Source organism: Bos javanicus, chromosome 3 (assembly GCF_032452875.1).
Source record: "Bos javanicus breed banteng chromosome 3, ARS-OSU_banteng_1.0, whole genome shotgun sequence".
NCBI lineage: Eukaryota > Metazoa > Chordata > Mammalia > Artiodactyla > Bovidae > Bos > Bos javanicus.
In genome coordinates, this window is record NC_083870.1 from 73,618,762 (window position 1) to 73,642,212 (window position 23,451).

General features: G+C 35.6%; 1 protein-coding gene across 1 annotated transcript in view; it reads left to right on the forward strand.

Moving 5' to 3' along the window:
* The window catches only part of NEGR1 (neuronal growth regulator 1), a 1,040,237-nt gene that overhangs the window by 592,418 nt on the left and 424,368 nt on the right, over nucleotides 1-23,451 (forward strand). Inside the window, exon 3 of the mRNA XM_061411594.1 lies at nucleotides 11,704-11,829. Within this exon, the coding sequence (XP_061267578.1) occupies nucleotides 11,704-11,829 (126 nt within the window). The remainder of the gene's footprint in view (nucleotides 1-11,703; nucleotides 11,830-23,451) is intronic.

Sequence of the window (23,451 nt, forward strand, 5' to 3'; positions counted from 1 at the left end):
CCTCTAATTGAAAATAATGTATCAGTTTGTCACTCTTAAATTGTAATTACTATGACTAAGCACATGACCCCTGATATGGTTTTATCGATAAACATCCAAGGTGTTGAAAATTGAGGAAAGGAAAGACCCAGACACAGATCCCCATGCCTTTCTCTAACATTCTTCCTTCATACTTGAATCTGCCCACCAACATTGGTAATATTCTTCCTGGCTGTGCAGACTTCTTGTCCATGCTTCTCCATTCTACTGCTTAAACTATCATGAACAGCTGTCAAATGAATTCAATATACACTCAATACATTCATAGAATTCCCTTTATCTACTATGCTATTCAATCTACCCAGAAATCTACTCTACAATGAGGAATGTTTGCTGTGTTCTGTGCTTTGTCAATGAGTGATGTCCAACTCTTTACAACCCCATGAACTGTATGTAGTCCATCAGGCTCCCCTGTGTATGGGATTTCCCAGGCAAGGATACTGGAATAGGTTGACATTTCCTTCTCCAGGGGATCTTCCCAACCCAGGAATTGAACCCGGGTCTCCTGCCTTGGCAGGTAGATTCTTTACCACTGAGCAACCTGGTGAGCTAAGGCATTTAGAACTGGTAAAAACATTTAATATTTTCTGAACACTAACTGTGTACTAAGTATGATCCTTTAGGATACTCAGAGAGTATATGAAATAGTTCCTCTATTCATATGAGTTCTCCAGAAATCTGTAGCAAAGATATACATAAATTGAATATGTGTATATGTATGTGTATGTGTATTTTGTAATGTAATTATGTGTCTTACAATTAGATTTGCCCCTTTACTACCACATTCTATCATTAGCAAAGTTACATAATTAAGTTACAAAATACACACAATCCAATTGAACATTTATCAACTATATGACAAATACACATGCATATATATATTTGTAAAATACATATATACACATATAATATATATGTATATAATATGTACATATGATGTATATAGCTCATTGATTATACAGTTTATATATTCTCCTCAAAAATAGTGAGCCAACAAAAATCGCTCAAAAATAGCCAACAAATTTCACTATTTATATGGATTTTTTATATTGTTTTATCATGATTTATAAGGAATTACCTATGAAGACTTTCACTATGACTGATGAAAATGTCCATTAGAATAGCAACTCGATACAAGACATTATACAATGTTTACTCTACTTGATGGAAATGAATGAGTTAAAGAGACAACTACATTTTTAAAGCCAGAAGAATTATGAGTATCTGAAATTTCCAGAGTTCTTGTGATTCATATTTAAATGTAAGTCCCAAAAGCTAGCCCCAGTATAAAACAGTTTCTGGCAAGAGACGGACTTTTTTCCAATGAATAATTTAAAATGGAACTTTTTCCATGTGAACTGTCTTGTATCTTGGCAATAGGCAGAGTATTTCAATAATTTATACAATTTTGAATATAATATAGTTAATGCTATAAAAGCAATTTCTTTGATATTGAATTATAAGAGAATGCACTTAGGCCACTGTGACTAATGATCTAGGGGACAGCAAAATAGCAAATTACCTTTTAACCCAATTTTAGAGAGAATCTGTGCATATAACCATAAGACTGCACTGAGATATCTTGGCATATAATTATACAACATTTGGTTGTTACATTATAAGCACAAATAAAACATTCTCTTTGAGAAAATCAGATGAAGAAACATGATTTAAAAGTATATAATTTGGTGAGGAGCAAAATATCAAAGTGAATCATGATTTTATTATTTAAATTTCTGAATAAGAGCTGTTCTCAGAATATTTCCTAAGGCGAAACTCTAGTTATTCTGGAGATGTCATCATAGTTATTCCATGACAGGTGAGCAACCACACATTAGTGTGATAATGCACAGCTTTTATGAGAAATCAAGCAATGTAATGTGAAAATGAGTCTTTCAAGTAAAATGAACAGTCTAGAGGCTTGCCAGAATGCAAGGCATTGATAGCAAATTGTGACTCTATGACTGCATTAAGACTATAAAAGGCTTGCAGTGGATGGTGAGGATTTTGTATACACAGAAACCTGCAGGCACTGTTTATTGTCATAGGCCATGTAGATTTCTACATATAATTTTCAAGCACATGATGACCAAGTGTCTCCAGTAAGTTGCAAATTTTTCTAAATCCCAGAATGGACCATTTGAGTCCGTGCTAAGGTAAGTCCACAGTTATTTTGATGAATGTGTGGCACAAAATAATAGAATAGCTCATATCTAAAAGTCTGGCAAACCTGCACTTCCATTTCTAAAAGAAAATTTTGAGTGGTATCTGCTTTCCTTAGACTGGTGCTTTCCAGTGTACATTTTTTTTTTAACCTAACAAAAGGAAAAAATGTAGATGTTTCAATCTAATAGATGATTTGGTGTTTTTCTTCCTCATTCTTTATTTTTTCCACATTCTTTTAAATAAGTGTGTACTATCTCTAATGCAGTGCTAATGGTAAAGAACTCACCTGCCAGTGCAAGAAACAAGAGGCATGGGCTGGAGAGGGAAATGGTAACTCATTCCAGTATTCTTGCGTGGAGAATCCCATGGACAGGGGAAACTGGTGGGCTACAGTCCATAGCGTCGCTAGATAGAGTCAGACATGACAGAGCACGCACCTTTATAAATAGGAAAATACATATTAGGTACAAACAACAGATAAATCAAAGTACTTCAGAGAAGCTGTTTTGTTTTGTTTTGTTTTTCGGTTTGTTTTTTTCCTGATTGCACCGACAAGACACATCTTTTCTGCAAATGCAGGAAACAGCATAGCATAACAGACTTTAGATATAAAAATCTACTAAAACACAATTATGAAAACCGGAGCCTCACAAAAGGAACTCATATTGAACTGGAATAGATTTACCTCATGAAATCCAGAGCCAGGTGTTTCAATATAACTCTATGAGTCCAAGGATAGACATTGGACTCTCTGGCGTTTCAAAAAATGCTAAAGCAAGCTTTTCACTGTGGGAAATATTTGCAAAGAAGACAGCTGGGTTCTAGCATGACACAGCTGGGCCGTTTCCTCTGGTTTATGGAGATAGTTCATTGCCAAAGACGAGGCAAGCAAAGTTCATCCAGGCCATTCCAGAGGGCATTTGCTGGCACATTGTTAGCAGAACAATGGAGCTGGCCACCAGGTTTATGCAAATAGCGACCATACAGAAGGGAGGTGCCTGCTTTCCTTAAGAGAAATTCCTGGAACAGAAACCATTGGCTCACTGGGTTGGATTCTTTAAAGTTCTTAAAGTATACTGCCAAAATGTTTCCAGGAAAAAAATTCATTATTAATTCTTAATAAAATGCCATCATCACTGAAGATTTTAAAGATATATAGTTGTTTCTTAAGAAATCTTCCTCAGGAATGGATACCTACATTGTGTGCTGTAAGGCTTTTCAGTTGTGATATTTTTCCTACGTATTTTGTAACTATTTTCTACTGGGGAGAAGAGTGAGTTACAAAGTCATTGTAGATTCCCTGTGATATACAACACTGCTGTAAGTGTGCTCCAGCCTTCCTGCTGCTGCTGCCTGAGGGAGTAGTTGTTATTATGGTCCTGATTTTAAGTAATATTTTATATCTTTGAACCATCCCAGTAAGTGAAGCTGAAGCTAGCCTGAGGTACAGCAGGGATTTGAACTCTGGTATATAAACATTCATGTGTATGTTTATAGGCCAGCTCTTGATCCTCTAGCCAAAATGAAGCAAAAATAAAATCTTTATGCCTAAAATATTAAAAATCTTGTATAATAATGTTATCTTTCTACTTTAAGAATGTTTATTCAGCAGGTGAGGAACTTGCCTTCAACCGAAAAATCTGAAATCTTTAAATATTAAGCTAACAAAACCTATCCTTTCTAAACCAGTGACCTTTCTTTAGTCTTTTATCACATTTAATTATCATGTAGGCTAAGCTGTCTTAATATAACATATGTGCATATATGTGTATTTACATATATGTATGTATATATAATCTATATAATTTATAATATATAAATATATCATTATACCACTAATAATTACTATTATATTTAACAATTATTTGATAATTATTATAATATATTATTAATATATATTATCTATACAATATATTATATAGATAATATATATATCTAGAGAGAGAGATTTGCCACTGCAAATCTACCTAGCAAACACCGATGGCTTTCCTCAACAAGAAAATCTGTCTTAAAATTTATAGATTACTTACTTAATAACCCACATATTAGGTAGTCAAGCAAAGATGGAGAGAAAGGAAAGAGAGAAGGAAGACATTTCCACTTTGATGTTTTCCATAATTCCATATCCTTTAGGGTTTATCATTTTCAGATGATCACTTTCTTCTTTCCATTGTTGATCATCTTGATCCCTATGACATGAACCAATAACACAGTGGGGGAAAAGTTACTCATAGCACCTTTCTATCTGAGTGCAAGCTATTAAGACATTGTCTCTTCTTATTGAGATAAGTTGTTGGTATCTTATAAATCAGTTACCAAAATCTGTAGAGGAGTTTGGAGCTCACTCCAAACCATCAGTCTAGGATCTCTTGAGTTGTGCCCTCCCTCTCCTCCCCAGGATTCTAAAAGTCTTACCAGATCATCCTGAAACATAGGACACTACTGTTTTAACCATCAAATTTCACTCAAATGTCATCTGTTTCATAAAGCCTTTCTTAAGATCAATATCCCCTCCAATTCTGACTCCACAGGCAGAGTTTGATTTACTACTTTTGTGTCCCAAACACCTTGCTGTACAGAATCTACTTTATAGGATTTATTACTCCATAATATAATTAATAGTGTTAGATCTTTCTAACTCTTTAGACATGGACTCCTTAAGATTAATCTCCCTAAGTCAAAGTGGTTCTTGATGAATACTTGTTGAATGAATGTATGAGTGGATTAAAATAGGTCACTTGCCTGTTCTAAAATTTTATGTAGCTGATCCCCTCAAGGACACAGTAGATTGAGAAAATTTTATACATAGGTTTTATAAAAAAGGAGAAACACTAAGTTAAGCAACATGATTCAGTTTGAACTGCAGTCTGAAAGACGCATTTTTTTTTCAAACATGTTCTTGCCCCCCAAAGAAGTTCTGGCATATTCCATCAGTAGGTAAAACACAAATCTGGCAAGTTTGCATTTACAAGTCACGCTTAGCTATTATTGTCCTCCTATCAGTGATGGGATGAGGGGAGAAACCATAGAAATCTCGGAAATGTCATAAACTATAAAAAGTGAGTTTGTAGTCTATGAGCTGGAGAAAACAATATTGCTAGTTAGATGCAGGCCAGGAAGCCATCAAGCACCCACCAGCAAGCCAATTTAGGCCAAAAAAAAAAAAAAATCATGAAACAATTTCTTCTCTCAGTTTGAGAACAGCACCTTTTCCAGGAGGTTTGTTATATAACGAAGATCTGCTTTCACTTTCTGGGGGCTGGCCAAGACTGACAAGGGAAGTGCCAGCCTAGGGAAAGAAAGACTGTTCTTTTGATATTGCCAGCCATTACCAGATATGGGAGTGCAAAAAAAGCCAATTCTCCGAAGATTTATAGTTATGTCTAGCTTGTTGACTCAAGCAGTTTGGAAAATCTTCAGAGATATAGTTTATTCGAACTAACTCAGACTCCAAGTCTATGGAGAGGGGAAAAAAAAAACCAGAAATAATATGTACACACTCTTCAAGTCAAATACTTTTGACCTTAAATTTACATAGCTTCTCAAGTGAAAAAAAAAATAATGCACTAACCAAAATACATACTCCTGCTTAAGATGTGACAGTTCATTCTGTTGAAAATACATTTATGATTATTGTTCAATTATTTCTCTTGGCTTGCATGGCAAAAACTCTAGTAAGCAATACAGTAGGGAGCTACCATGATTTTATGTAAGTTAAAATAAGTATTGAATCCCCAATCTCAGAGAATCCTTGAAAAAAGTCACATAGGACCCTTGGCACTATAATTACATTTTCACTATATCCTCAGAATTTATATTATATCATACTTGCAATGGTATGAAATTATATGGGAAAGCATCATTATGAAGCCAAAGAAATATTAGCTCACACATAAAAACAATAAAACAAATATTGTTGAGTATCCCGTATGTGTCAGACTCTTTTCTAGATGCTTGTGCCCAGACTGTTGCTATGATAAGTACTCAACTGATGTTTTTCAACAATCTTCCAGTGTTTGTGGGGCAGATTAAATACATAGTTCATTCACCATTTAGCCCTGGCAGCCTAAAGAAGCTCTCCTAATGGATTTGTATGTACTGTGGTCTTTCATGGACTCTTACAACTTAAGAACTTGATGAAGCATTTAATTGATTCTAGTGAGCCAGTGCAACTGTCTAGATCCAAATAATCCTTGTCTTGCATTTATTTAAAGTTACAGTAGCCATCAGGCTTCCCAGGTGGTGCTAGTGGAAAAGAAGCCGCCTGGCAATGCAGGAGACATAAGAGATATGGGTTCTATCCCTGGATCAGGAAGATTCCCTGGAAGAGGGCATGGCAGCCCACTCCAGTGTTCTTGCCTGGAGAGTCACATGGACAGAGAAGCCTAGTGCACTACAGTCCATGGGTCACAAAGAGTCAGATATGACTGAAGGACTCAGCACACATGTACGCAAGATCACCATCAAATACATTCTCTAGGGACTTTCACTGTTATGTGTAACACAACCTCACATCTCATGCAACTTATTATAGATGGGAACTCTGTTTATTATTTCTGAAAATCATCTGCACAGACTTTAAAAAAACATTTTCCACCAGCTTCCATCCCATTAGGAAGCAGGCTGGAGCACATGGACACTGCTAGGCTCCTCCATTATGATTTCCTCACACCAGGGCCTGGCCACAGTCCCTGCACAGACTTTTCATATAAAATAAAACAGTGTGCTCATATGATTCCTGTGATGTACACATTTGTCACCCTTATTTTGACTTCTCTAAATTTTAATGATCATGTTCCAGACTACAAGATGAGCTGCTTGAAGAAATGTAAGTTAAATCTGTGAAGGCTGCTCGTTAAAGAAACAAAAACCTTATTTTTTTTAATACAGTTTAGAAATTATGTACAAGTTTTAAAAAGTTTTAAAAAGCAACCATGAAGACACTCAAAAACTATTGCCTCTCATAGTTCAAATAGTAGGGAATAATCCCAGGTGGCCTGGTTGTGTGGAAATCATTAGCATTTGGTTTAGGTATGTATTCTAAGATTTTCCTTACTGATAATACTCCATACTCTGTCTAAGGACACTGACAGATGGTTCCAAATGGAGAAGGCAGTTGGGACAAGTCATATAGCATAATTTTTTATGAAAGTGAAACCAGTAAGAGATTTGAATTACTGTAATGAACCAAATAGGGCTTCCCTGGTGGCTCAGATGGTAAAGAATTCTGCTCAATGCAGGATACCCGGGTTCAATCTCTGGGTCAGGAAGAACCCCTGGAGAAGAGAATGGCTAACCACTCCTTATTTTTGCCTGGAAAATTCCATGGACAGAGGAGCCTGGTGGGCTACAGTCCATGGAGTTGCAAAGAGTCAGACACAACTGAGCGACTAGCACTTAACAAATCTAAATCTATAAATGCATCTAAATATGGATCATCCTCTCCCACCATGGCATCAACTGAATAGAAGTTGAAAACAGGGCAGTAAATACTAGTTGAAATTGAATCCTGTGAATGATTAATTAAAGGCAGAGTAGGTTATTAATTCAAAGGTACAATAGTGATTCCTTCAAATGTATAACAATTTAAAGGTTATAATCATAATTTCCTGAAAGTTAGACAAGTATATATTTAAATGAATAGCTTATTCCTTTATTGCTCTGGTCCAGGTCATAGGTATTTAACTATTAATAATTCTACAGCAACCTGAAATACTCATTAAAATGTAATTATTTAGTGACTTAAAATTATTAAACTGATTGAACATGCGTCTTTTCAAACAATTGATTTTAAGTTACATTTGTAAATAAAAATGTTAAAGGATTTCAAGATATGTTATATAGAAAAGATATAGATGTCTAGAATAGTCATTTTAACTCATTTTACTTTTTTCTATGCAAGTGCATAGAATATTGGACATATAAGACATGATGCTTTGTCATTTAGAAGGTTCAATGGCGTTCTTCCTAGATGTGCACATGTGCCATTTATACACAAACTGTTATCTGGACCCAGATGGTCTTACAACATCTGAAACATTACCATTCTTCTCTGTTCCTGCCACCCAGAGTAGAAACATCACCTTTCTCCTCCTTTATATCTTATCCCAATGGTCCCCAGATTCATCCCAAACCCTTCCTCAGTAACACATCCTATTTTGGAGGCAGAGCTAACCAATATCTCCATTTCTTTTGTCTTACATTGAGGTTATTAATAATTATTCTTTATTATAAATAGCACCACAATGAATAACTTTGTGCATAAACTATCCTTCATGGTTTGCTTTAAAAGAAATGAACACAAAATTAATCTCTGATGATTTTGAACCCTGAAGGCATACCTGTTTAGACATGTGTTCCTCATGTAAAATGAGAAAGGAAAACATGGTAAATATTTGTCTTCTCTTAGTTACTTATCTACCTTCCTCCCTATTTAAATTTTAAGTTTCTTGAGGTGAAGGATTATGTTAGGAAATTTTTGCATTTCCTGTGAGTCCAGAATTATTCCCTCCCTAATTCTCAGTAAAAGTTTGAAGTCTTGAACTGAATATTCAATGACTGAATGTTCAGCAAAGGAACACCTGCTTTTGCCTCCACAAGCTACAGTCCATGTGAGGATTTTCATTGGCTCTGTCTACACACAACATCTGTTGCCAACAGGTGATGCATTTTGAGAGAAGAGCCTTGCCAGAGGGATTTTCTCTTACTAGCATCCTCTTTCCAGATGTTTCTTTACCATAGTATATCCTGAATTATGAAGCTCCAGAAGTTGGTTGCAATCACTGGACTGACATGTCACGCCTGGAATTCAATAGTATTCCCCCACCACAGAATTTTCCATAGTTAAATGTTAAATCTAAGTTTATTACTAAGGGATTTGGCTGTTTTTCTGTGAAATTAAATATTGTGCTTAATATTAGTTTGCCACTACTTATGTTCACCACTTTAACTACAAGTACATGTGTAAAAATGAAAATAAACAATTTTAAGATCAAATAAAATCTGAGTAAATCATTTAATTTAGAGGCTAGAATGCATGTCTTATGGCACTCCATAACTTCTCTTAAATATTTATAGTCCAAAGTTGAATTAGTTATATGTTTGAAATAAATAAACTAGTCAGACTAAACTGATATCGCTGTACTACATAAAGAAGCAAAGTATCACATAACTTTTTCTTTGTTTAATAGTAGATATTGGTATATATGTATTTATATATACATATTTATGTATATATGTATACATAAATATGTATACATATTTATGTAAACATATATATATATAAATACATATATACACACACATGCATGTGTATATTGTGGAGAAGGCACTGGTGACCCACACCAGTACTCTTGCCTGGAAATTCCCATGGACAGAGGAGCCTGGTAGGCTGCAGTCCATGGGGTCGCTAAGAGTCGGACACAACTGAGCGACTTCACTTTCACTTTTCACTTTCATGCATTGAAGAAGGAAATGGCAACCCACTCCAGTGTTCTTGCCTGGAGAACCCCAGGGATGGGGGAGCCTGGTGGGCTGCCGTCTATGGGGTCGCACAGAGTCAGATATGACTGACTGACTTAGCAGCAGCAGCAGCAGCATGTGTATATACCCGTGTATATCATAGTTTACTATATTAAACTGATACCTACATCCATCTATCCAAAGGATATTTTTTGTTTAATGCTGTAATTTTATTAAATCTTCAGTTCACCAGTAAGTCTTACACTTTTTTCTGTACTTTCTTCCTAAGGTATTTTAATATCTTTATTTCTGTTCTGTTTCAGTTAAGCTAAAAAGAGTCTTCTACTTGGAATGGTTTTTATTTTTTGCTTATTTGCTTAAGAAGAGCTCACTGAAGAATTTAATCATAATATGTTTTAAATGCCAATTAAAGTATGTCATTTAGAAACAGTTATAACAGTATATCACTTAAGAATAAACCTTTTCCTCAATCACATCACCAGTTATATATAGTCAAATACTTTGTGTTTGTAATCAAATCCTCCCAGATTTTCTTGTAGCAGAGTTTGGGTTCCATTAAAAAATCAAAGGTGATATTCAAAGTATGAGTAATTTAATTTATCACTATGACAGATTATAGATACTGGTTTTCAAAATAGCTAGGAAAACACATCTCTTGCCAAAAGAAACCCTAAGAATGGAACAATGAGAAAAAATCCACTACAAAATTATGTTTTTATAATAGAGATCAGTATATTGAATTGCCATTTAGCTTAGACCTGAAGCTTCAACATACTATAATTTTTATATAGTAAACCAAAACTGGCACAGGGCATTCATATATACCATCAAAGTGGTAAAGTTCACAGAGAAATTTTAAGGCATGGGAAAGAGCAGTAGTGAAATTAAGTTCAAACACCAAATATATATTTTAAAGCATATAATAATAATATCTAACAATAATTCCAGGAACTTTTCTAAACCCTTAAACATATGTTAACTTATTAATTCTCACAGCAGCTACATGTGGTTTGTACTAATACAATCTCCAGCTTTCAGATGAAGAACTCAGGCTGATATAAGACAGCTAGTCTGCAGAGGATGCAGGATTCATATCCATACTGTTTAAGGATTAAATGTGATCATTTGCTGTTTGAGAGAATACCGACATCCTAGAAGTTAATTTAGGTATTTTTCCTATCCATCATTCCCAAAGTTTATTCCTCGGTCACTACTTCTCTGATATAAATGTTTCCATAGCTTAATACATCAGGAAAAAAAAATGCATCACAGTACTTCCCTTTTCACTATCATAGACCTACAGAGCATAACAAATGTTCCAAGAAATCTCAGCATAAAGAGACCTATTTCAACCAATTTCCATTCCTTGCTGACAAGAAAATACATATTGACCATATCTTGCACAGCCTTTAGAATTTGTGTTCCTTAGAACATAAATGATCAGAAAGTCCAGTCCTGCTCTTTGGCAGATGAAAAAGTTGAGGCCCCAATTGCCTTTGTGAACTTGAAAACATATATCCTAATTCTATGTTTTACCTCACTTAGTTCATAAATCAGCATACAGGTATAGCTGTCCTTTTATTTTAAATTTCTTCTAGATTTCCATTTTTCTTTAATCATTTCAACCGGAAAACCATCATTATAGTGAAGTATATAGATGGAACAGACAGATGACTATATTCTAGTTTACTTAGTACAAAAGTATTCACAATAACATTTGAACAACATATAAACTTTTGTTATTAAATATTTAATTTACCCTAAAATATTTCATAGCTAAATACTACAGAAATTTAAAACCAATCAAAGAGCGAAAAACAACAACAACAAAAAAAAAACCTCTGGGATAATCTTGAAGATCTAGGGAATCCATTGTTTAGGTGATGATCCTGAGCTATAAGTTCATTTCACCACCGTAGTTTGTTTGCATGATAACATGGAGTTAATCATATGTAGTTTAACAGACTGTTTTATATACATATTTTTTTCTGACCACTGCATGTTTTGCCATTTCAGTTCCTCCGAAGATTTATGACATCTCAAACGATATGACCATCAATGAAGGAACCAATGTCACCCTTACTTGTTTGGCCACTGGGAAACCAGAGCCTTCCATTTCTTGGCGGCACATCTCTCCATCAGGTAAAACAGAAATGCATCAGTGTTGTTTGTGCTGTTCAGTATCATCCTGCAACCTCACTTGTTCAAAACTTAAGCGTCAGCTAATTTTTCATATCTTTTTCATGAGGTAGACAGGATGCATATTTTTATACTTATTTTTTACACCCAAATGTCTGCAGTTCACAGAAGTTAAATGAACATTTTCTGTCACAGCCCAGCATAGACCCTAGGTCTCTTGATGCCTAGGCAAGGTTACTTTCACAGTAGTATACTGGATATTCACACATCAATAGACAAAAGGCTCAAATGGAAAATGTCACAAGAGAAATATCTTCATTTAAATGTGTAAGGCTTTTATTCAATCGGCATTCACATGTTAATAGGCCAGTGTGAACTGCTGAGGTAATCAGGGGAGAATGAAATTATACAAATTATGAGGTTGCTGGGTCTAATTTCAAACTGCAGTTCAGAATCAAGGATTTGGCAGTTAGCATTAAATTTTGACTGATGAGGAATCTAAAAACCCAAGAGTTAAGTAACTTGTAAAAGATCACATAGCTAGGTGAGATTAAGGAATATTACATGTTTATTAGTGTCTTGTGCTTTCGATACAGGGCACATACTCCTAAAGAGATTGTCAGTTTTAGGAAGCGAGGGGTAAACATCATCAAAACAAGTTCTATTTTCACCGAACAACTCTAAATGAGTCATCAGTTTGTATAAAATCTGAACATTTGAACAATACAGCTTTAAATGTACCATGGAAGTAAGAGTGGTACTTTTCGTGAATAGGACCCCGCCACATTTCAGATAGACAAAATTTGATTTTTATTTGTTTTGTATTTGGGGTAGAAATAACTTGAACAAGGTTAGTATGACGAAATCGCTTTTAAAGGAATCAGGAAGACATATTTTATAGAGATGTAGAAAAAGTACAATTAGAACATCTCTTCTGTCTGCTAATGCTTTCTTTAATTTCACTTATCCTTAAGTGTCTTTCAATTCCCTCATTTAGGCAGTAGGTCTAATGAGACTTCCTCACATCATACATTTAGTATTACTATTAATGTGAGAAAAAAATCAATGTAACAGCAATATATGCTTATATAATATGCATTACGGCCCCTGTAATATTTCTGAAGCATGAATGTGCTCTTGACTGCCAACATTTTCCTCTCTAGAGTGGCTAAGAATCATAAAACTGACACGTGAGCCCTGAATTAGTGGAAGGACTCTCCATGGAGTGTGAGACAAACCCAGGACTAGCAATTAGAATGCATGTGCTCCAATCTCACCTTCCTTATTCATCAGTTCAGTAAATCCTCATGCAAATCTCTTAGCCTCAGTTAGCTGGTTTCCTACTTTCCAAAAATCAAATGATAAAAATCTCTGGCTATTGTGAGACTCAGAAAAGATAATACTTATAAATGTGCTTTAAAAAGTATAAGATGATATGCAAATGTAAGGCTGATTCTTAATCATCCTTCCGGATTTAAATCTGATATGAAAATATAATTTTTTCTAAGAATGAAGCACATAATCTCCACATTCATGCAATTTAAGATTAATATTTTGGATTTAACTCTTCTTCTTTGTTGCACTTGTTATTATGCATATTCTTTTTGTAAGTGCTTAGATATATTTTAGTTTAATTAAATACCATGAATGTTGGTTAGTGAAGTTATTAGAATAACGATAATGGATAACATTTTGAAGCCGAAAGAAGACAGATTGGGTTATAAGTTAAACTGTACATAGTTTTTCTGATCCTACCATACAGAGCAAATGAGTAAAATTAGCATAACTATTAACTGTTATTTAATGAATAGCTACACATAGCTGATATTTTTATAAATGCTTCCAATAATTGCAAACTGTAATTTATTAGTAATCTAAATTTCAATGCTCAGCAACATGGAGTTCCTGCTTTAAGTAACATGTCATCATTCTATTACCTTTCTTCAATTTATATATTTATATTTGAAAGCAAAATTATAAACTTCATTAATCTATTTTTTAAGGTAATCAATATTTTGCACATTCTCCTCTGTTCTTTTTCTGTATCACAAAAGGAAATGTGTCTCAAACAACCATCACCAAGTGAACAGTGTTTAGTGTTAGAAGTGGATACAGATAGATTTCCTGTCAGTATGAAAAACAATGACTAATTTTTGTACATGTATGATTTGTTTATTCTACCAGTACTGTTAGTAAGTCTTACCAATTCATTTATGGTCTATTCTGTTTTTAAAATCATTAAAAAGAAAAATGACTCATCACAAGAAGGCAGCTTCCTCCTTATCTGTGGAAAAGTTGGGTTGTGGATTCAGCCATATCACAGACATTGCCTGAACAATTGAAGTTGCCATTCCACTTGTTAGTTCAAACAACTTAGTGTACTAGCCCCAAAATATCTTTCTTGAAAAGTTTCTGGACTTATGAGCTTATTAGAGTTACTTATAGTCAGGATTTCTTCCTTTCTATTTTTTTTCTTTCTATATGTAGCAATTTCTTTCAAATTCATCTTTGAAGTGTTTGGGATTAGCAGATGTAAACTATTATATATAAGATGGATAAACAAGATCCTACTGTATAGCACAAGGAGCTATATTCAATATCCTATGATAAACCGTAATGGAAAAGAATATGAAAAAGAACATATACATATATATGTATTCTCATATATATATGAGAATATATATGTATATATATAAGAATATATACATATGTATGTATATGTATGCATGTATATGTATATACATATATATGTATATGTATGCATACAACTGAATCACTTTGTTGTACAGCAGGAATTAAACACAATATTATATACAATATTATAAATCAACTATGCTTCACTAAAATTAAAAAAAATACAGTAAGAAAAAGAAAGTGTTAATAGAAATAATGCAAAGTCTACTCTCTGTCCTTTACTCAGTTTCATCCATCATTTTCCTTCTTTGAGTCAACATTTTCTGTGTGTAGGGTATGCAGAAATATTTTTTTTCATTAAATTATTTGAAAAGAGAACACCTTGTATACATCAGGCCCTTTTCTCCCTATTTATTTCAGTGTGAATTTCTGAAGAACATTTTATTGTGTAACCAAAGTGCAATTTTTAACTTTTGTACCTTGAATATTGGCATTTTATGTTTATCTGATTACTATCCGTGCTGCAGTTTTGTCAACTGATCAAATAGTGTCCTTTAGAGAATTCTTTTTCTTTTAGTACAGAATCCAAATGTTGTATTCAGTTATCATACCACTTTGCTGCTGCTAAGTCACTTCAGTCGTGTCCGACTCTATGCGACCCCATAGACGGCAGCCCACCAGGCTCCCCCGTCCCTGGGATTCTCCAGGCAAGAACACTGGAGTGGGTTGCCATTTCCTTCTTCAATGCATGAAAGTGAAAAGTGAAAGTGAAGTCACTCAGTCGTGTCCGACCCTCAGCGACCCCATGGACTTCAGCCCTCCAGGCTCCTCCGTCCATGGGATTTTCCAAGCAAGAGTACTGGAGTAGGGTGCCATTGCCTTCTCCTATCATACCACTTTAGCCCTCTTTAGTCTGGGGACTAATTCCTTGCTTATTCTTCATCTTCCTTGACATTTTTCTTTTCTTTTTTTAAAAAACAGAATATTTCTCATGTTGAGTTTGACCCCTGTTTCCTCATGACTAGAGTCTAGTTGTATCCACCTGGGATTAAACAAGTGAAGTTGTAACTTCTTAGGAATGATATCTGAAGGTACAGGATATCCAACCCTGTTTCTGAAATTGAGGGATCTCTTTATACAGTTCTTGAATGCTCTCAAATGCTGTGATTACCATGAAGCAAAACTCACTTAAAACTTCTAGAGAACACAGGCAAGTTTACACAAGGCACTTGATTTTGAATAGAAAGACAAAATAAAATTCTTAATCACACATCATTGAATTGATAAATCTAGATCCAGTCAGAAAAAATAGAGAAACTTAAAAAGCCAAATTTTAAAATAGTAGATTATATATAACAAAAATGGAAGCATTCTGAAAGCCTTTATCAAATTCCCACTCACTTATTGCTGTTTATCTTAATCTCTGTTTCCCAGTTCATTCCTATTCTTTGATACCTGGAATCTCCAGAGATATTCTTACTTTACTCTGGTGATGTTTATAATCTAGTAAAGATATTCTTTTAGCTCAGAAGCTGAAATTTGAGCTAAATCCTGGGCTGTGTATCTCAAACTCTTTTTCTTCTAATTTCTATATGACTATTGCCTTTTGAAAGAATGATCTTATCCTAATTTTCCATAGACATTAACAGTATTGCCTGATTCAAGATAAAGACTATTCCTTTGTTCTGTTATGTTTTTCCCCTCCTTTTATATTTGTCAGGTCCTTGTTACAGAGCACTTATAAAGAAAATCACAAACAAGTGGTCAGAGGTGTAAGAATAGAATCAGAAAGTCATGATTACAAGAAGCCAAAAGAGGAAAAATTTCCTGGAGCAGTGAATGGTGAACAGTATCAAGCAGGTCAAATAAGATCAGATCTTTGGGTTAGATAGTTTGGTGATCATCATAGCAATTCAGTGACATAATGAGCCAGAAACTGAGTAATAGAAGAATAAAGAGCAAATAAGAAGTGAATAACTTAGCTATGGAGGTAAGCTATTCATCCAGTTAGTCAAGATTAAAATTTTGTTTTTCTACTTTTACTTTTTTTTTTTTTTTTTTTGGCTAGGTTGTGGGGTCTTCTGACCAGGGATTGAACCCTGGACCATAGCAGTGAATGCACCAAGTCCCAATCGCTGGACTGCCAGGGAACTTCCCATATTACTTTTTTTCTATTAGGAATATCTTTTGTCCACCTATATAATTGTCAAACTTGCTCCTTCTTCAACTTTTAATGAAACTATTTCTAAGCATCTCAGGAAAATTTGGGTGCTTATTTCTCCATGGTCTTATGGTACCTTATGCCACCACTCAGGCAGGACTAATTTCTCTGAATTGTAGTTTTTGGTTTTGTCTGTGGTCCTATGGGACAGAGACTCCTGTCCAGAAACAAAGTCAATTGCCATGACTTTGTATCCCATGGCTTGGCTCAGAACCTGCATAAAGTAAGAGCTCCGTAAGTACTGCAGAGGTAAAGGATGCTGCTCTCTGCCCTTGATTCCCACATGACTTCTTAGAAGTAGAAATTAAAATTTGCAGAGATGACATCTGCATGTCATGTGTTGGGACACAAGCATTTCCTGATATCTCCATTACCTTTATCCCCCTGATATAAACCCACAAACATATCCCTAAATATGAATCAGCCCTTTATTTTCCTTATGCCTTCAATATGGCTGCACCTCTATGGTACTATGTTTTATGAGATATGTATTTGATCTTCATGCCATTTCTGGCACTGAACTCCTAAAAATCTAGAAATTTCACATTAGGGGACTAAGCTAAAGGTGTTTTTTATTATGCAATGAGCTGATTTTGGGGCCACACCTCAGATTTGTTGTCAGGAGAATCAACTATATGATTGAAGGGTTGGAATTTTCAGTCCCACTATACTGACTTTTGAGGAGGGAAGAGAGGCTGGAGGTTGAATTAATCCTCAATGACCAATGATTTAATCAACCATGATAGTGTAAGTATACTCTCATGTGTGTTAGTCACTCAGTCGTGTCCAACTCTTTGCAACCCCATGGACTGTAGCCCGCCAGACTCCTCTGTCTATGGGATTATCCAGGCAAGAATACTGAAGTGGATTACCATTCCCTTCTCCAGTGGATCTTCCCAACCCAGGGATCAAACCCTGGTCTCCTGCATTGCAGGCAGATAAAATGCAAAAGGACAGAGTTTGGAGAGTTCCTAGAACCATGGACATGGGGAAATTCAGGAAGAGTGGTACATCCAGAGAGCATGGAAGCTTCTCCCCTCATCCTTTCCTCATACTTTGCCCTATGTATCTCTTTCATCTGGATGTTTCTGAGTTATGTCCTTTTGTAATAAACCAGTTATCTAGTAAAAAAGAAAAAAAAATGTTTCTTGAAGCTCTGTGAGATGCTCTAGCAAATTAGTCAAACCCAAAGACAGAGTCCTTGAAACCTCTAATTTATAGCTTCCTGATTGAAAGCATGTTACTGAATGAACTTGAGACAACTCACCTGCCATATATAGCAAAGCCAATTTGCTAACACCAGGTTGCAGTGAAGGAAAGGATAGCATTTATTGCAGGGCACCAAGCAAGGAGAATGGGTAGCTCATGCTCAAAAGCATTTGAAATCCCTGGTGGTTTTCAGAGAAGGGTTTTTTTTTTTTTTTTTTTAAATCTTCCAATTTTATTTTATTTTTAAACTTTACATAATTGTATTAGTTTTGCCACATATCAAAATGAATCCGCCACAGGTATACATGTGTTCCCCATCCCGAACCCTCCTCCCTCCTCCCTCCCCACACCATCCCTCTGGGCCGTCCCAGTGCACCAGCCCCAAGCATCCAGCATCATGCATCGAACCTGGACTGGCAACTCGTTTCCTACATGATATTTTACATGTTTCATTGCCATTCTCCCAAATCTTCCCACCCTCTCCCTCTCCCACAGAGTCCATAAGACTGTTCTATACATCAGTGTCTCTTTTGTTGTCTCGTACACCGGGTTATTGTTACCATCTTTCTAAATTCCATATATATGCGTTAGAATACTGTATTTATGTTTTTCCTTCTGGCTTACTTCACTCTGTATAATAGGCTCCAGTTTCATCCACCTCATTAGAACTGATTCAAAAGTATTCTTTTTAATGGCTGAGTAATACTCCATTGTGTATATGTACCACTACTTTCTTATCCATTCATCTACTGATGGACATCTAGGTTGCTTCCATGTCTTGGCTATTATAAACAGTGCTGCGATGAACATTGGGGTACACGTGTCTCTTTCCCTTCTGGTTTCCTCAGTGTGTATGCCCAGCAGTGGGATTGCTGGATCATAAGGCAGTTCTAGTTCCAGTTTTTTAAGGAATCTCCACACTGTTCTCCATAGTGGCTGTACTAGTTTGCATTCCCACCAACAGTGTAAGAGGGTTCCCTTTTCTCCACACCCTCTCCAGCATTTATTATTTGTAGACTTTTGGATCGCAGCCATTCTGACTGGTGTGAAATGGTACCTCATAGTGGTTTTGATTTGCATTTCTCTGATAATGAGTGATGTTGAGCATCTTTTCATGTGTTTGTTAGCCATCTGTATGTCTTTTTTGGAGAAATGTCTATTTAGTTCTTTGGCCCATTTTTTGATTGGGTCGTTTATTTTTCTGGAGTTGAGCTGTAGGAGTTGCTTGTATATTTTTGAGATTAGTTGTTTGTCGGTTGCTTCATTTGCTATTATTTTCTCCCATTCAGAAGGCTGTCTTTTCACCTTGCTAATAGTTTCCTTTGATGTGCAGAAGCTTTTAAGGTTAATTAGGTCCCATTTGTTTATTTTTGCTTTTATTTCCAATATTCTGGGAGGTGGGTCATAGAGGATCCTGCTGTGATGTATGTCGGAGAGTGTTTTGCCTATGTTCTCCTCTAGGAGTTTTATAGTTTCTGGTCTTACGTTTAGATCTTTAATCCATTTTGAGTTTATTTTTGTGTATGGTGTTAGAAAGTGGTCCAGTTTCATTCTTTTACAAGTGGTTGACCAGATTTCCCAGCACCATTAAAGACAATATTTAAAAGTGAGTGAGGGCTGTAGGGAGCTTGATTTTCTTCTGATAGGTTGATGATGAGGTAACGAAGTGGTGTTTCAGAACACTTAATCATCAATCTTCTGGTTCTAACCAGTCTAGGTTCTATGTGCTTATGGTCAGTATGTAATCACCATCCTCTTTCTGGAAGGGTGGGAATTAGTTTCTGAGATATATATTGGATTGTTATATATATTCCTTGCTCAGTCATATTCAACTCTTTGCAACCCTGTGGACTATAGCCCACCAGGCTCCTCTGTCCATGGGATTTCCCAGGCAAGAATACTGGAGTGGGTAGTCATTCCCTTCTCCAGGGGATCTATCTGACCCAGGAATTGAACCTGGATCTCTTGCACTGCAGCCAGATTCTTTACCATCTAAACTACCAGGGAAGCCCTGTCCTTGAGGAGAAATTAGGATTTTATCACCTGACTATTATTTCTTGACTGCCTTTCCTGGATTTCTGCATCCTCTCACTAACCTAATTAGTAACTGTATGAATTTGCTTTTTGTAACTCAGAAAAGGCCTAGGAGACCAAAACCTTTTCCTATAAATAAGAAATGGAGTACACAGATGGGGCTTTACAGCAGTGAGGGCTCCACAGAGTCCTGTTCAGTTTCAAGCACAGGTGATAACCTGAAATTGCTACTGACATCTGTTGAGGGTGGGGGACAGGGCAGTCTTGTTTTCCTGAGCTCTTAATCGGTGAAATCCAATGCTCTTTCTGGGTAGTGTCAGAATTGAGCTGAAATGTAGAACATTCAACTGGTATTGGATAATTGCTTGGTGGTGTTAAAAAAAAGATGCACAAGGTGAGAATAGCCAATTAAGATTTATTTGAGGCAAAATGTTAAAAAAGAGATGCACAAGGTGAGAATAGCCAATTAAGATTTATTTGAGGCAAAATGAGAACTTCAGCCTGGGAGACAACACCTCAGATAGCTCTGAGACACTTCTCTAAAGAGGTGAGGGGCAAGGTCAATATATAAGATTTTGGTGAAAGGAGAGTTCAATGCAATCAAGCACTTATCTTACAGAAGGTTTTGTGTTAGTCATGAGGAGCTGATGTCACTATGAAGGGATTTAGTGCTTTTCTAGATATTAGGAGCTACAAGGATTGGACTAAAAATCAGTTCCTAAAAGTATCTGTTCCACCAATTTTTCTGGAGCACAAATTGCCTCATTTATCCACCCTGAACTCCCTTTGGGGTGTGTGTAAGGTCAACAGCTGCAGTAGCACAGGATTCAATCCTCACAGAGGCAGATGGCAAATACCCTTGGCAAGCACCAATTTATAGTTGACAGAGGTATGGGAAACCCCTCATCAACATGTTTGATTTACATTCAAAACTTTAACTCCATTAATGTAAAGAGCAGTTTCACCAAAGATATTTTAGTTAATATGGTTCAGCAGCAAAACAATGGTTCAACTAACATTAATCCATTACTTTATATACTCTAGGAAAAATAAGTAGTACTTGCGTTGCTGTTGTTGTTAAGTCACTAAGTTGTATCCAACTATTGGCAACTCCATGTACTACAGCATGCCAGGCTCCTCTGTCCTGTGCTGTCTCCTGGAGTTTGCTCAAATTTATGTCCCTTGAACTGGTGATGCTATCTAATCATCTCATCCTGAGCTGTCCTCTTCTCCTTTTGCCTTCAATCTTTTCCAGCATCAGGGTCTTTTCCAGTGAATCAGCTCTTTGCATCAGGTGGCCAAAGTACTGGAGCTTCAGCATCAGTCCTTCCAATGAATAGTCAGTGTTGATTTCCTTTAGGATTCACTGTACTTCTTTCATTAAAGCCTCAAAACTGAACTGTGAGATGGGTATCATTATCTTCATCGTGTGGATGAACATGGCACTCAGAGTATATAAATAAGTTGCCCCAAATGAGTATGAGATGTTTTTTTCCCCCACTTTTTTATTTTGAAATAATTATAAGCTCATGGAAAGTTGTGAAGTTAGTGTACTGAGTTTCCACCTATCCCTAACCCAGTTTCTCCCATTACTACATTGGGTCTACTGTAGAATGACAGCAAAACTAAGAATGGATATTTAGTACAATGTGTATATGTAGTTTTATCATATGAGTTGAGTTGATTTATGGAGCCACCATCACAATCAACATACAGAACTGTTCCCTCAACACAAAGATTTACTTTATGGTATCCCTTTAGAGTCAAGTCTACTCCTTTCATCATCCACTATCCCTAGCCCCAACTAACCCATTTTTCATCTCTTTAATTTTATCATTTATAGAAAGTTATATAAGTGAAATAATCGTGTGTGACATTTTTAAATTGGCCTTTTCATTCTTGAGATTTATTATTGGAGTTGTGGCATATACCTCAATAGTTTCTCTTTTTTGCTGAGTAGTGTTTTGTTATATCAATGTATCCAATTTGTTTAACCATAAATGTATTATAGTATTTTGGTTGTTTCATTTTTTTGGCTGTAAAAATCTTGCTATTATTCTCTGTGAACAATATTGATTTTTTTTTCCATTCTTTTATTTTCAGTCCACATATGTTATTGTATTTTAAGTAAGCCTTTTGTAGACATCATATAGATGAGTCAAGTTTTTTATCCACTCTGACAATCTCCATATTTTATTGGTATATTTAGTTTATTTCCATTTAATTATTGATTCACTTGGACTTATGTCTAATATCTTTTTTCTTTTGTTTTCTGTCTGTCCCTCCCTCCTTTTTTTTTGTTTCTGTTTTCTTTTTCTAGTCTTTGTATGTATTAACTTGAGCACTTTTAGAATTCCTCATTGTTGTAGTCACAGTGTTTTGGGGTATATCTCGACATAATTTTTTAGTAGTTCTCTATGAATTATATTATATATATATAGATTATCCTAATATGAAGGTATTCATATTTTATTAGTTCAAGCAAAGTATAGAAACCTTACCTCCATTTGCTCTCCCACTTTTCTAATATAATTATCTTAAATATTTTCTATACATCATGAGAACCACATAAGACAATGGCATAGTTTTTGTTTCACCTGTCAAACATATTAGAAAACTAAAGAGAAGGAAATTATTTTGTATTTATCTATCTTTCTACTTTTACCATTGTCCTTCCTTCCTTCCTGCTATTCATTTCCTTCATTTCTATTTAGACAACTTCCTTTAGACATTATTGATTGATTGATTGATTTTTTGGTGGTAAGTCCATTGGAGACAAATTCTCTTAATAGTCTTCATCTGAGAATGCCTTGATTTTGCCTTCATTCTTGAAGGATATTTTTACTTTGGATAGAATATTTATTTTAATAAAAACATATCAGTCATTATTTAACATCAAGTAGTCTTAAAACCCGGAGAAGGCAATGGCACCCCACTCCAGTACTTTTGCCTAGAAGATCCCATGGACGGAGGAGCTTGGTAGGCTTCAGTCCATGGGGTCGCTAGAGTCAGACACGACTGAGCGACTTCACTTTCACTTTTCACTTTCATGCATTGGAGAAGGAAATGGCAACCCACCCCAGTGTTCTTGCCTGGAGAATCCCAGGGACGGGGGAGCCTGGTGGGCTGCCGTCTATGGGGTCGCACAGAGTCGGACACGACTGAAGCGACTTAGCAGCAGCAGCAGCAGTCTTAAAATGGCCATCAGGCAATATTTGAAAATCACATGAAGTATGGAAACCTTGAAAAATAAAAAGTAGGTAGTATTTACCATGCTTTCCGTAAATATGCTACGGGTTTACCTCAGCTATAAGTTAACATAAACTGTTAATCAAGAATAAAACACATTTTTCCAAACTAAAAGATTTTAAGTCTTTTTTTTTTTTTTTGAAATGAGAGCTGTTTCAGGATAAACAAGAGGGAACATTTTTCAGTAACCTAAGACCGATGGGCCAGACTGGCCTGCTTTTATTGTTTACTCGCTAACTTGTATCTGACTCTTTTTGGAACCCAAGGAGTGTAGCCCA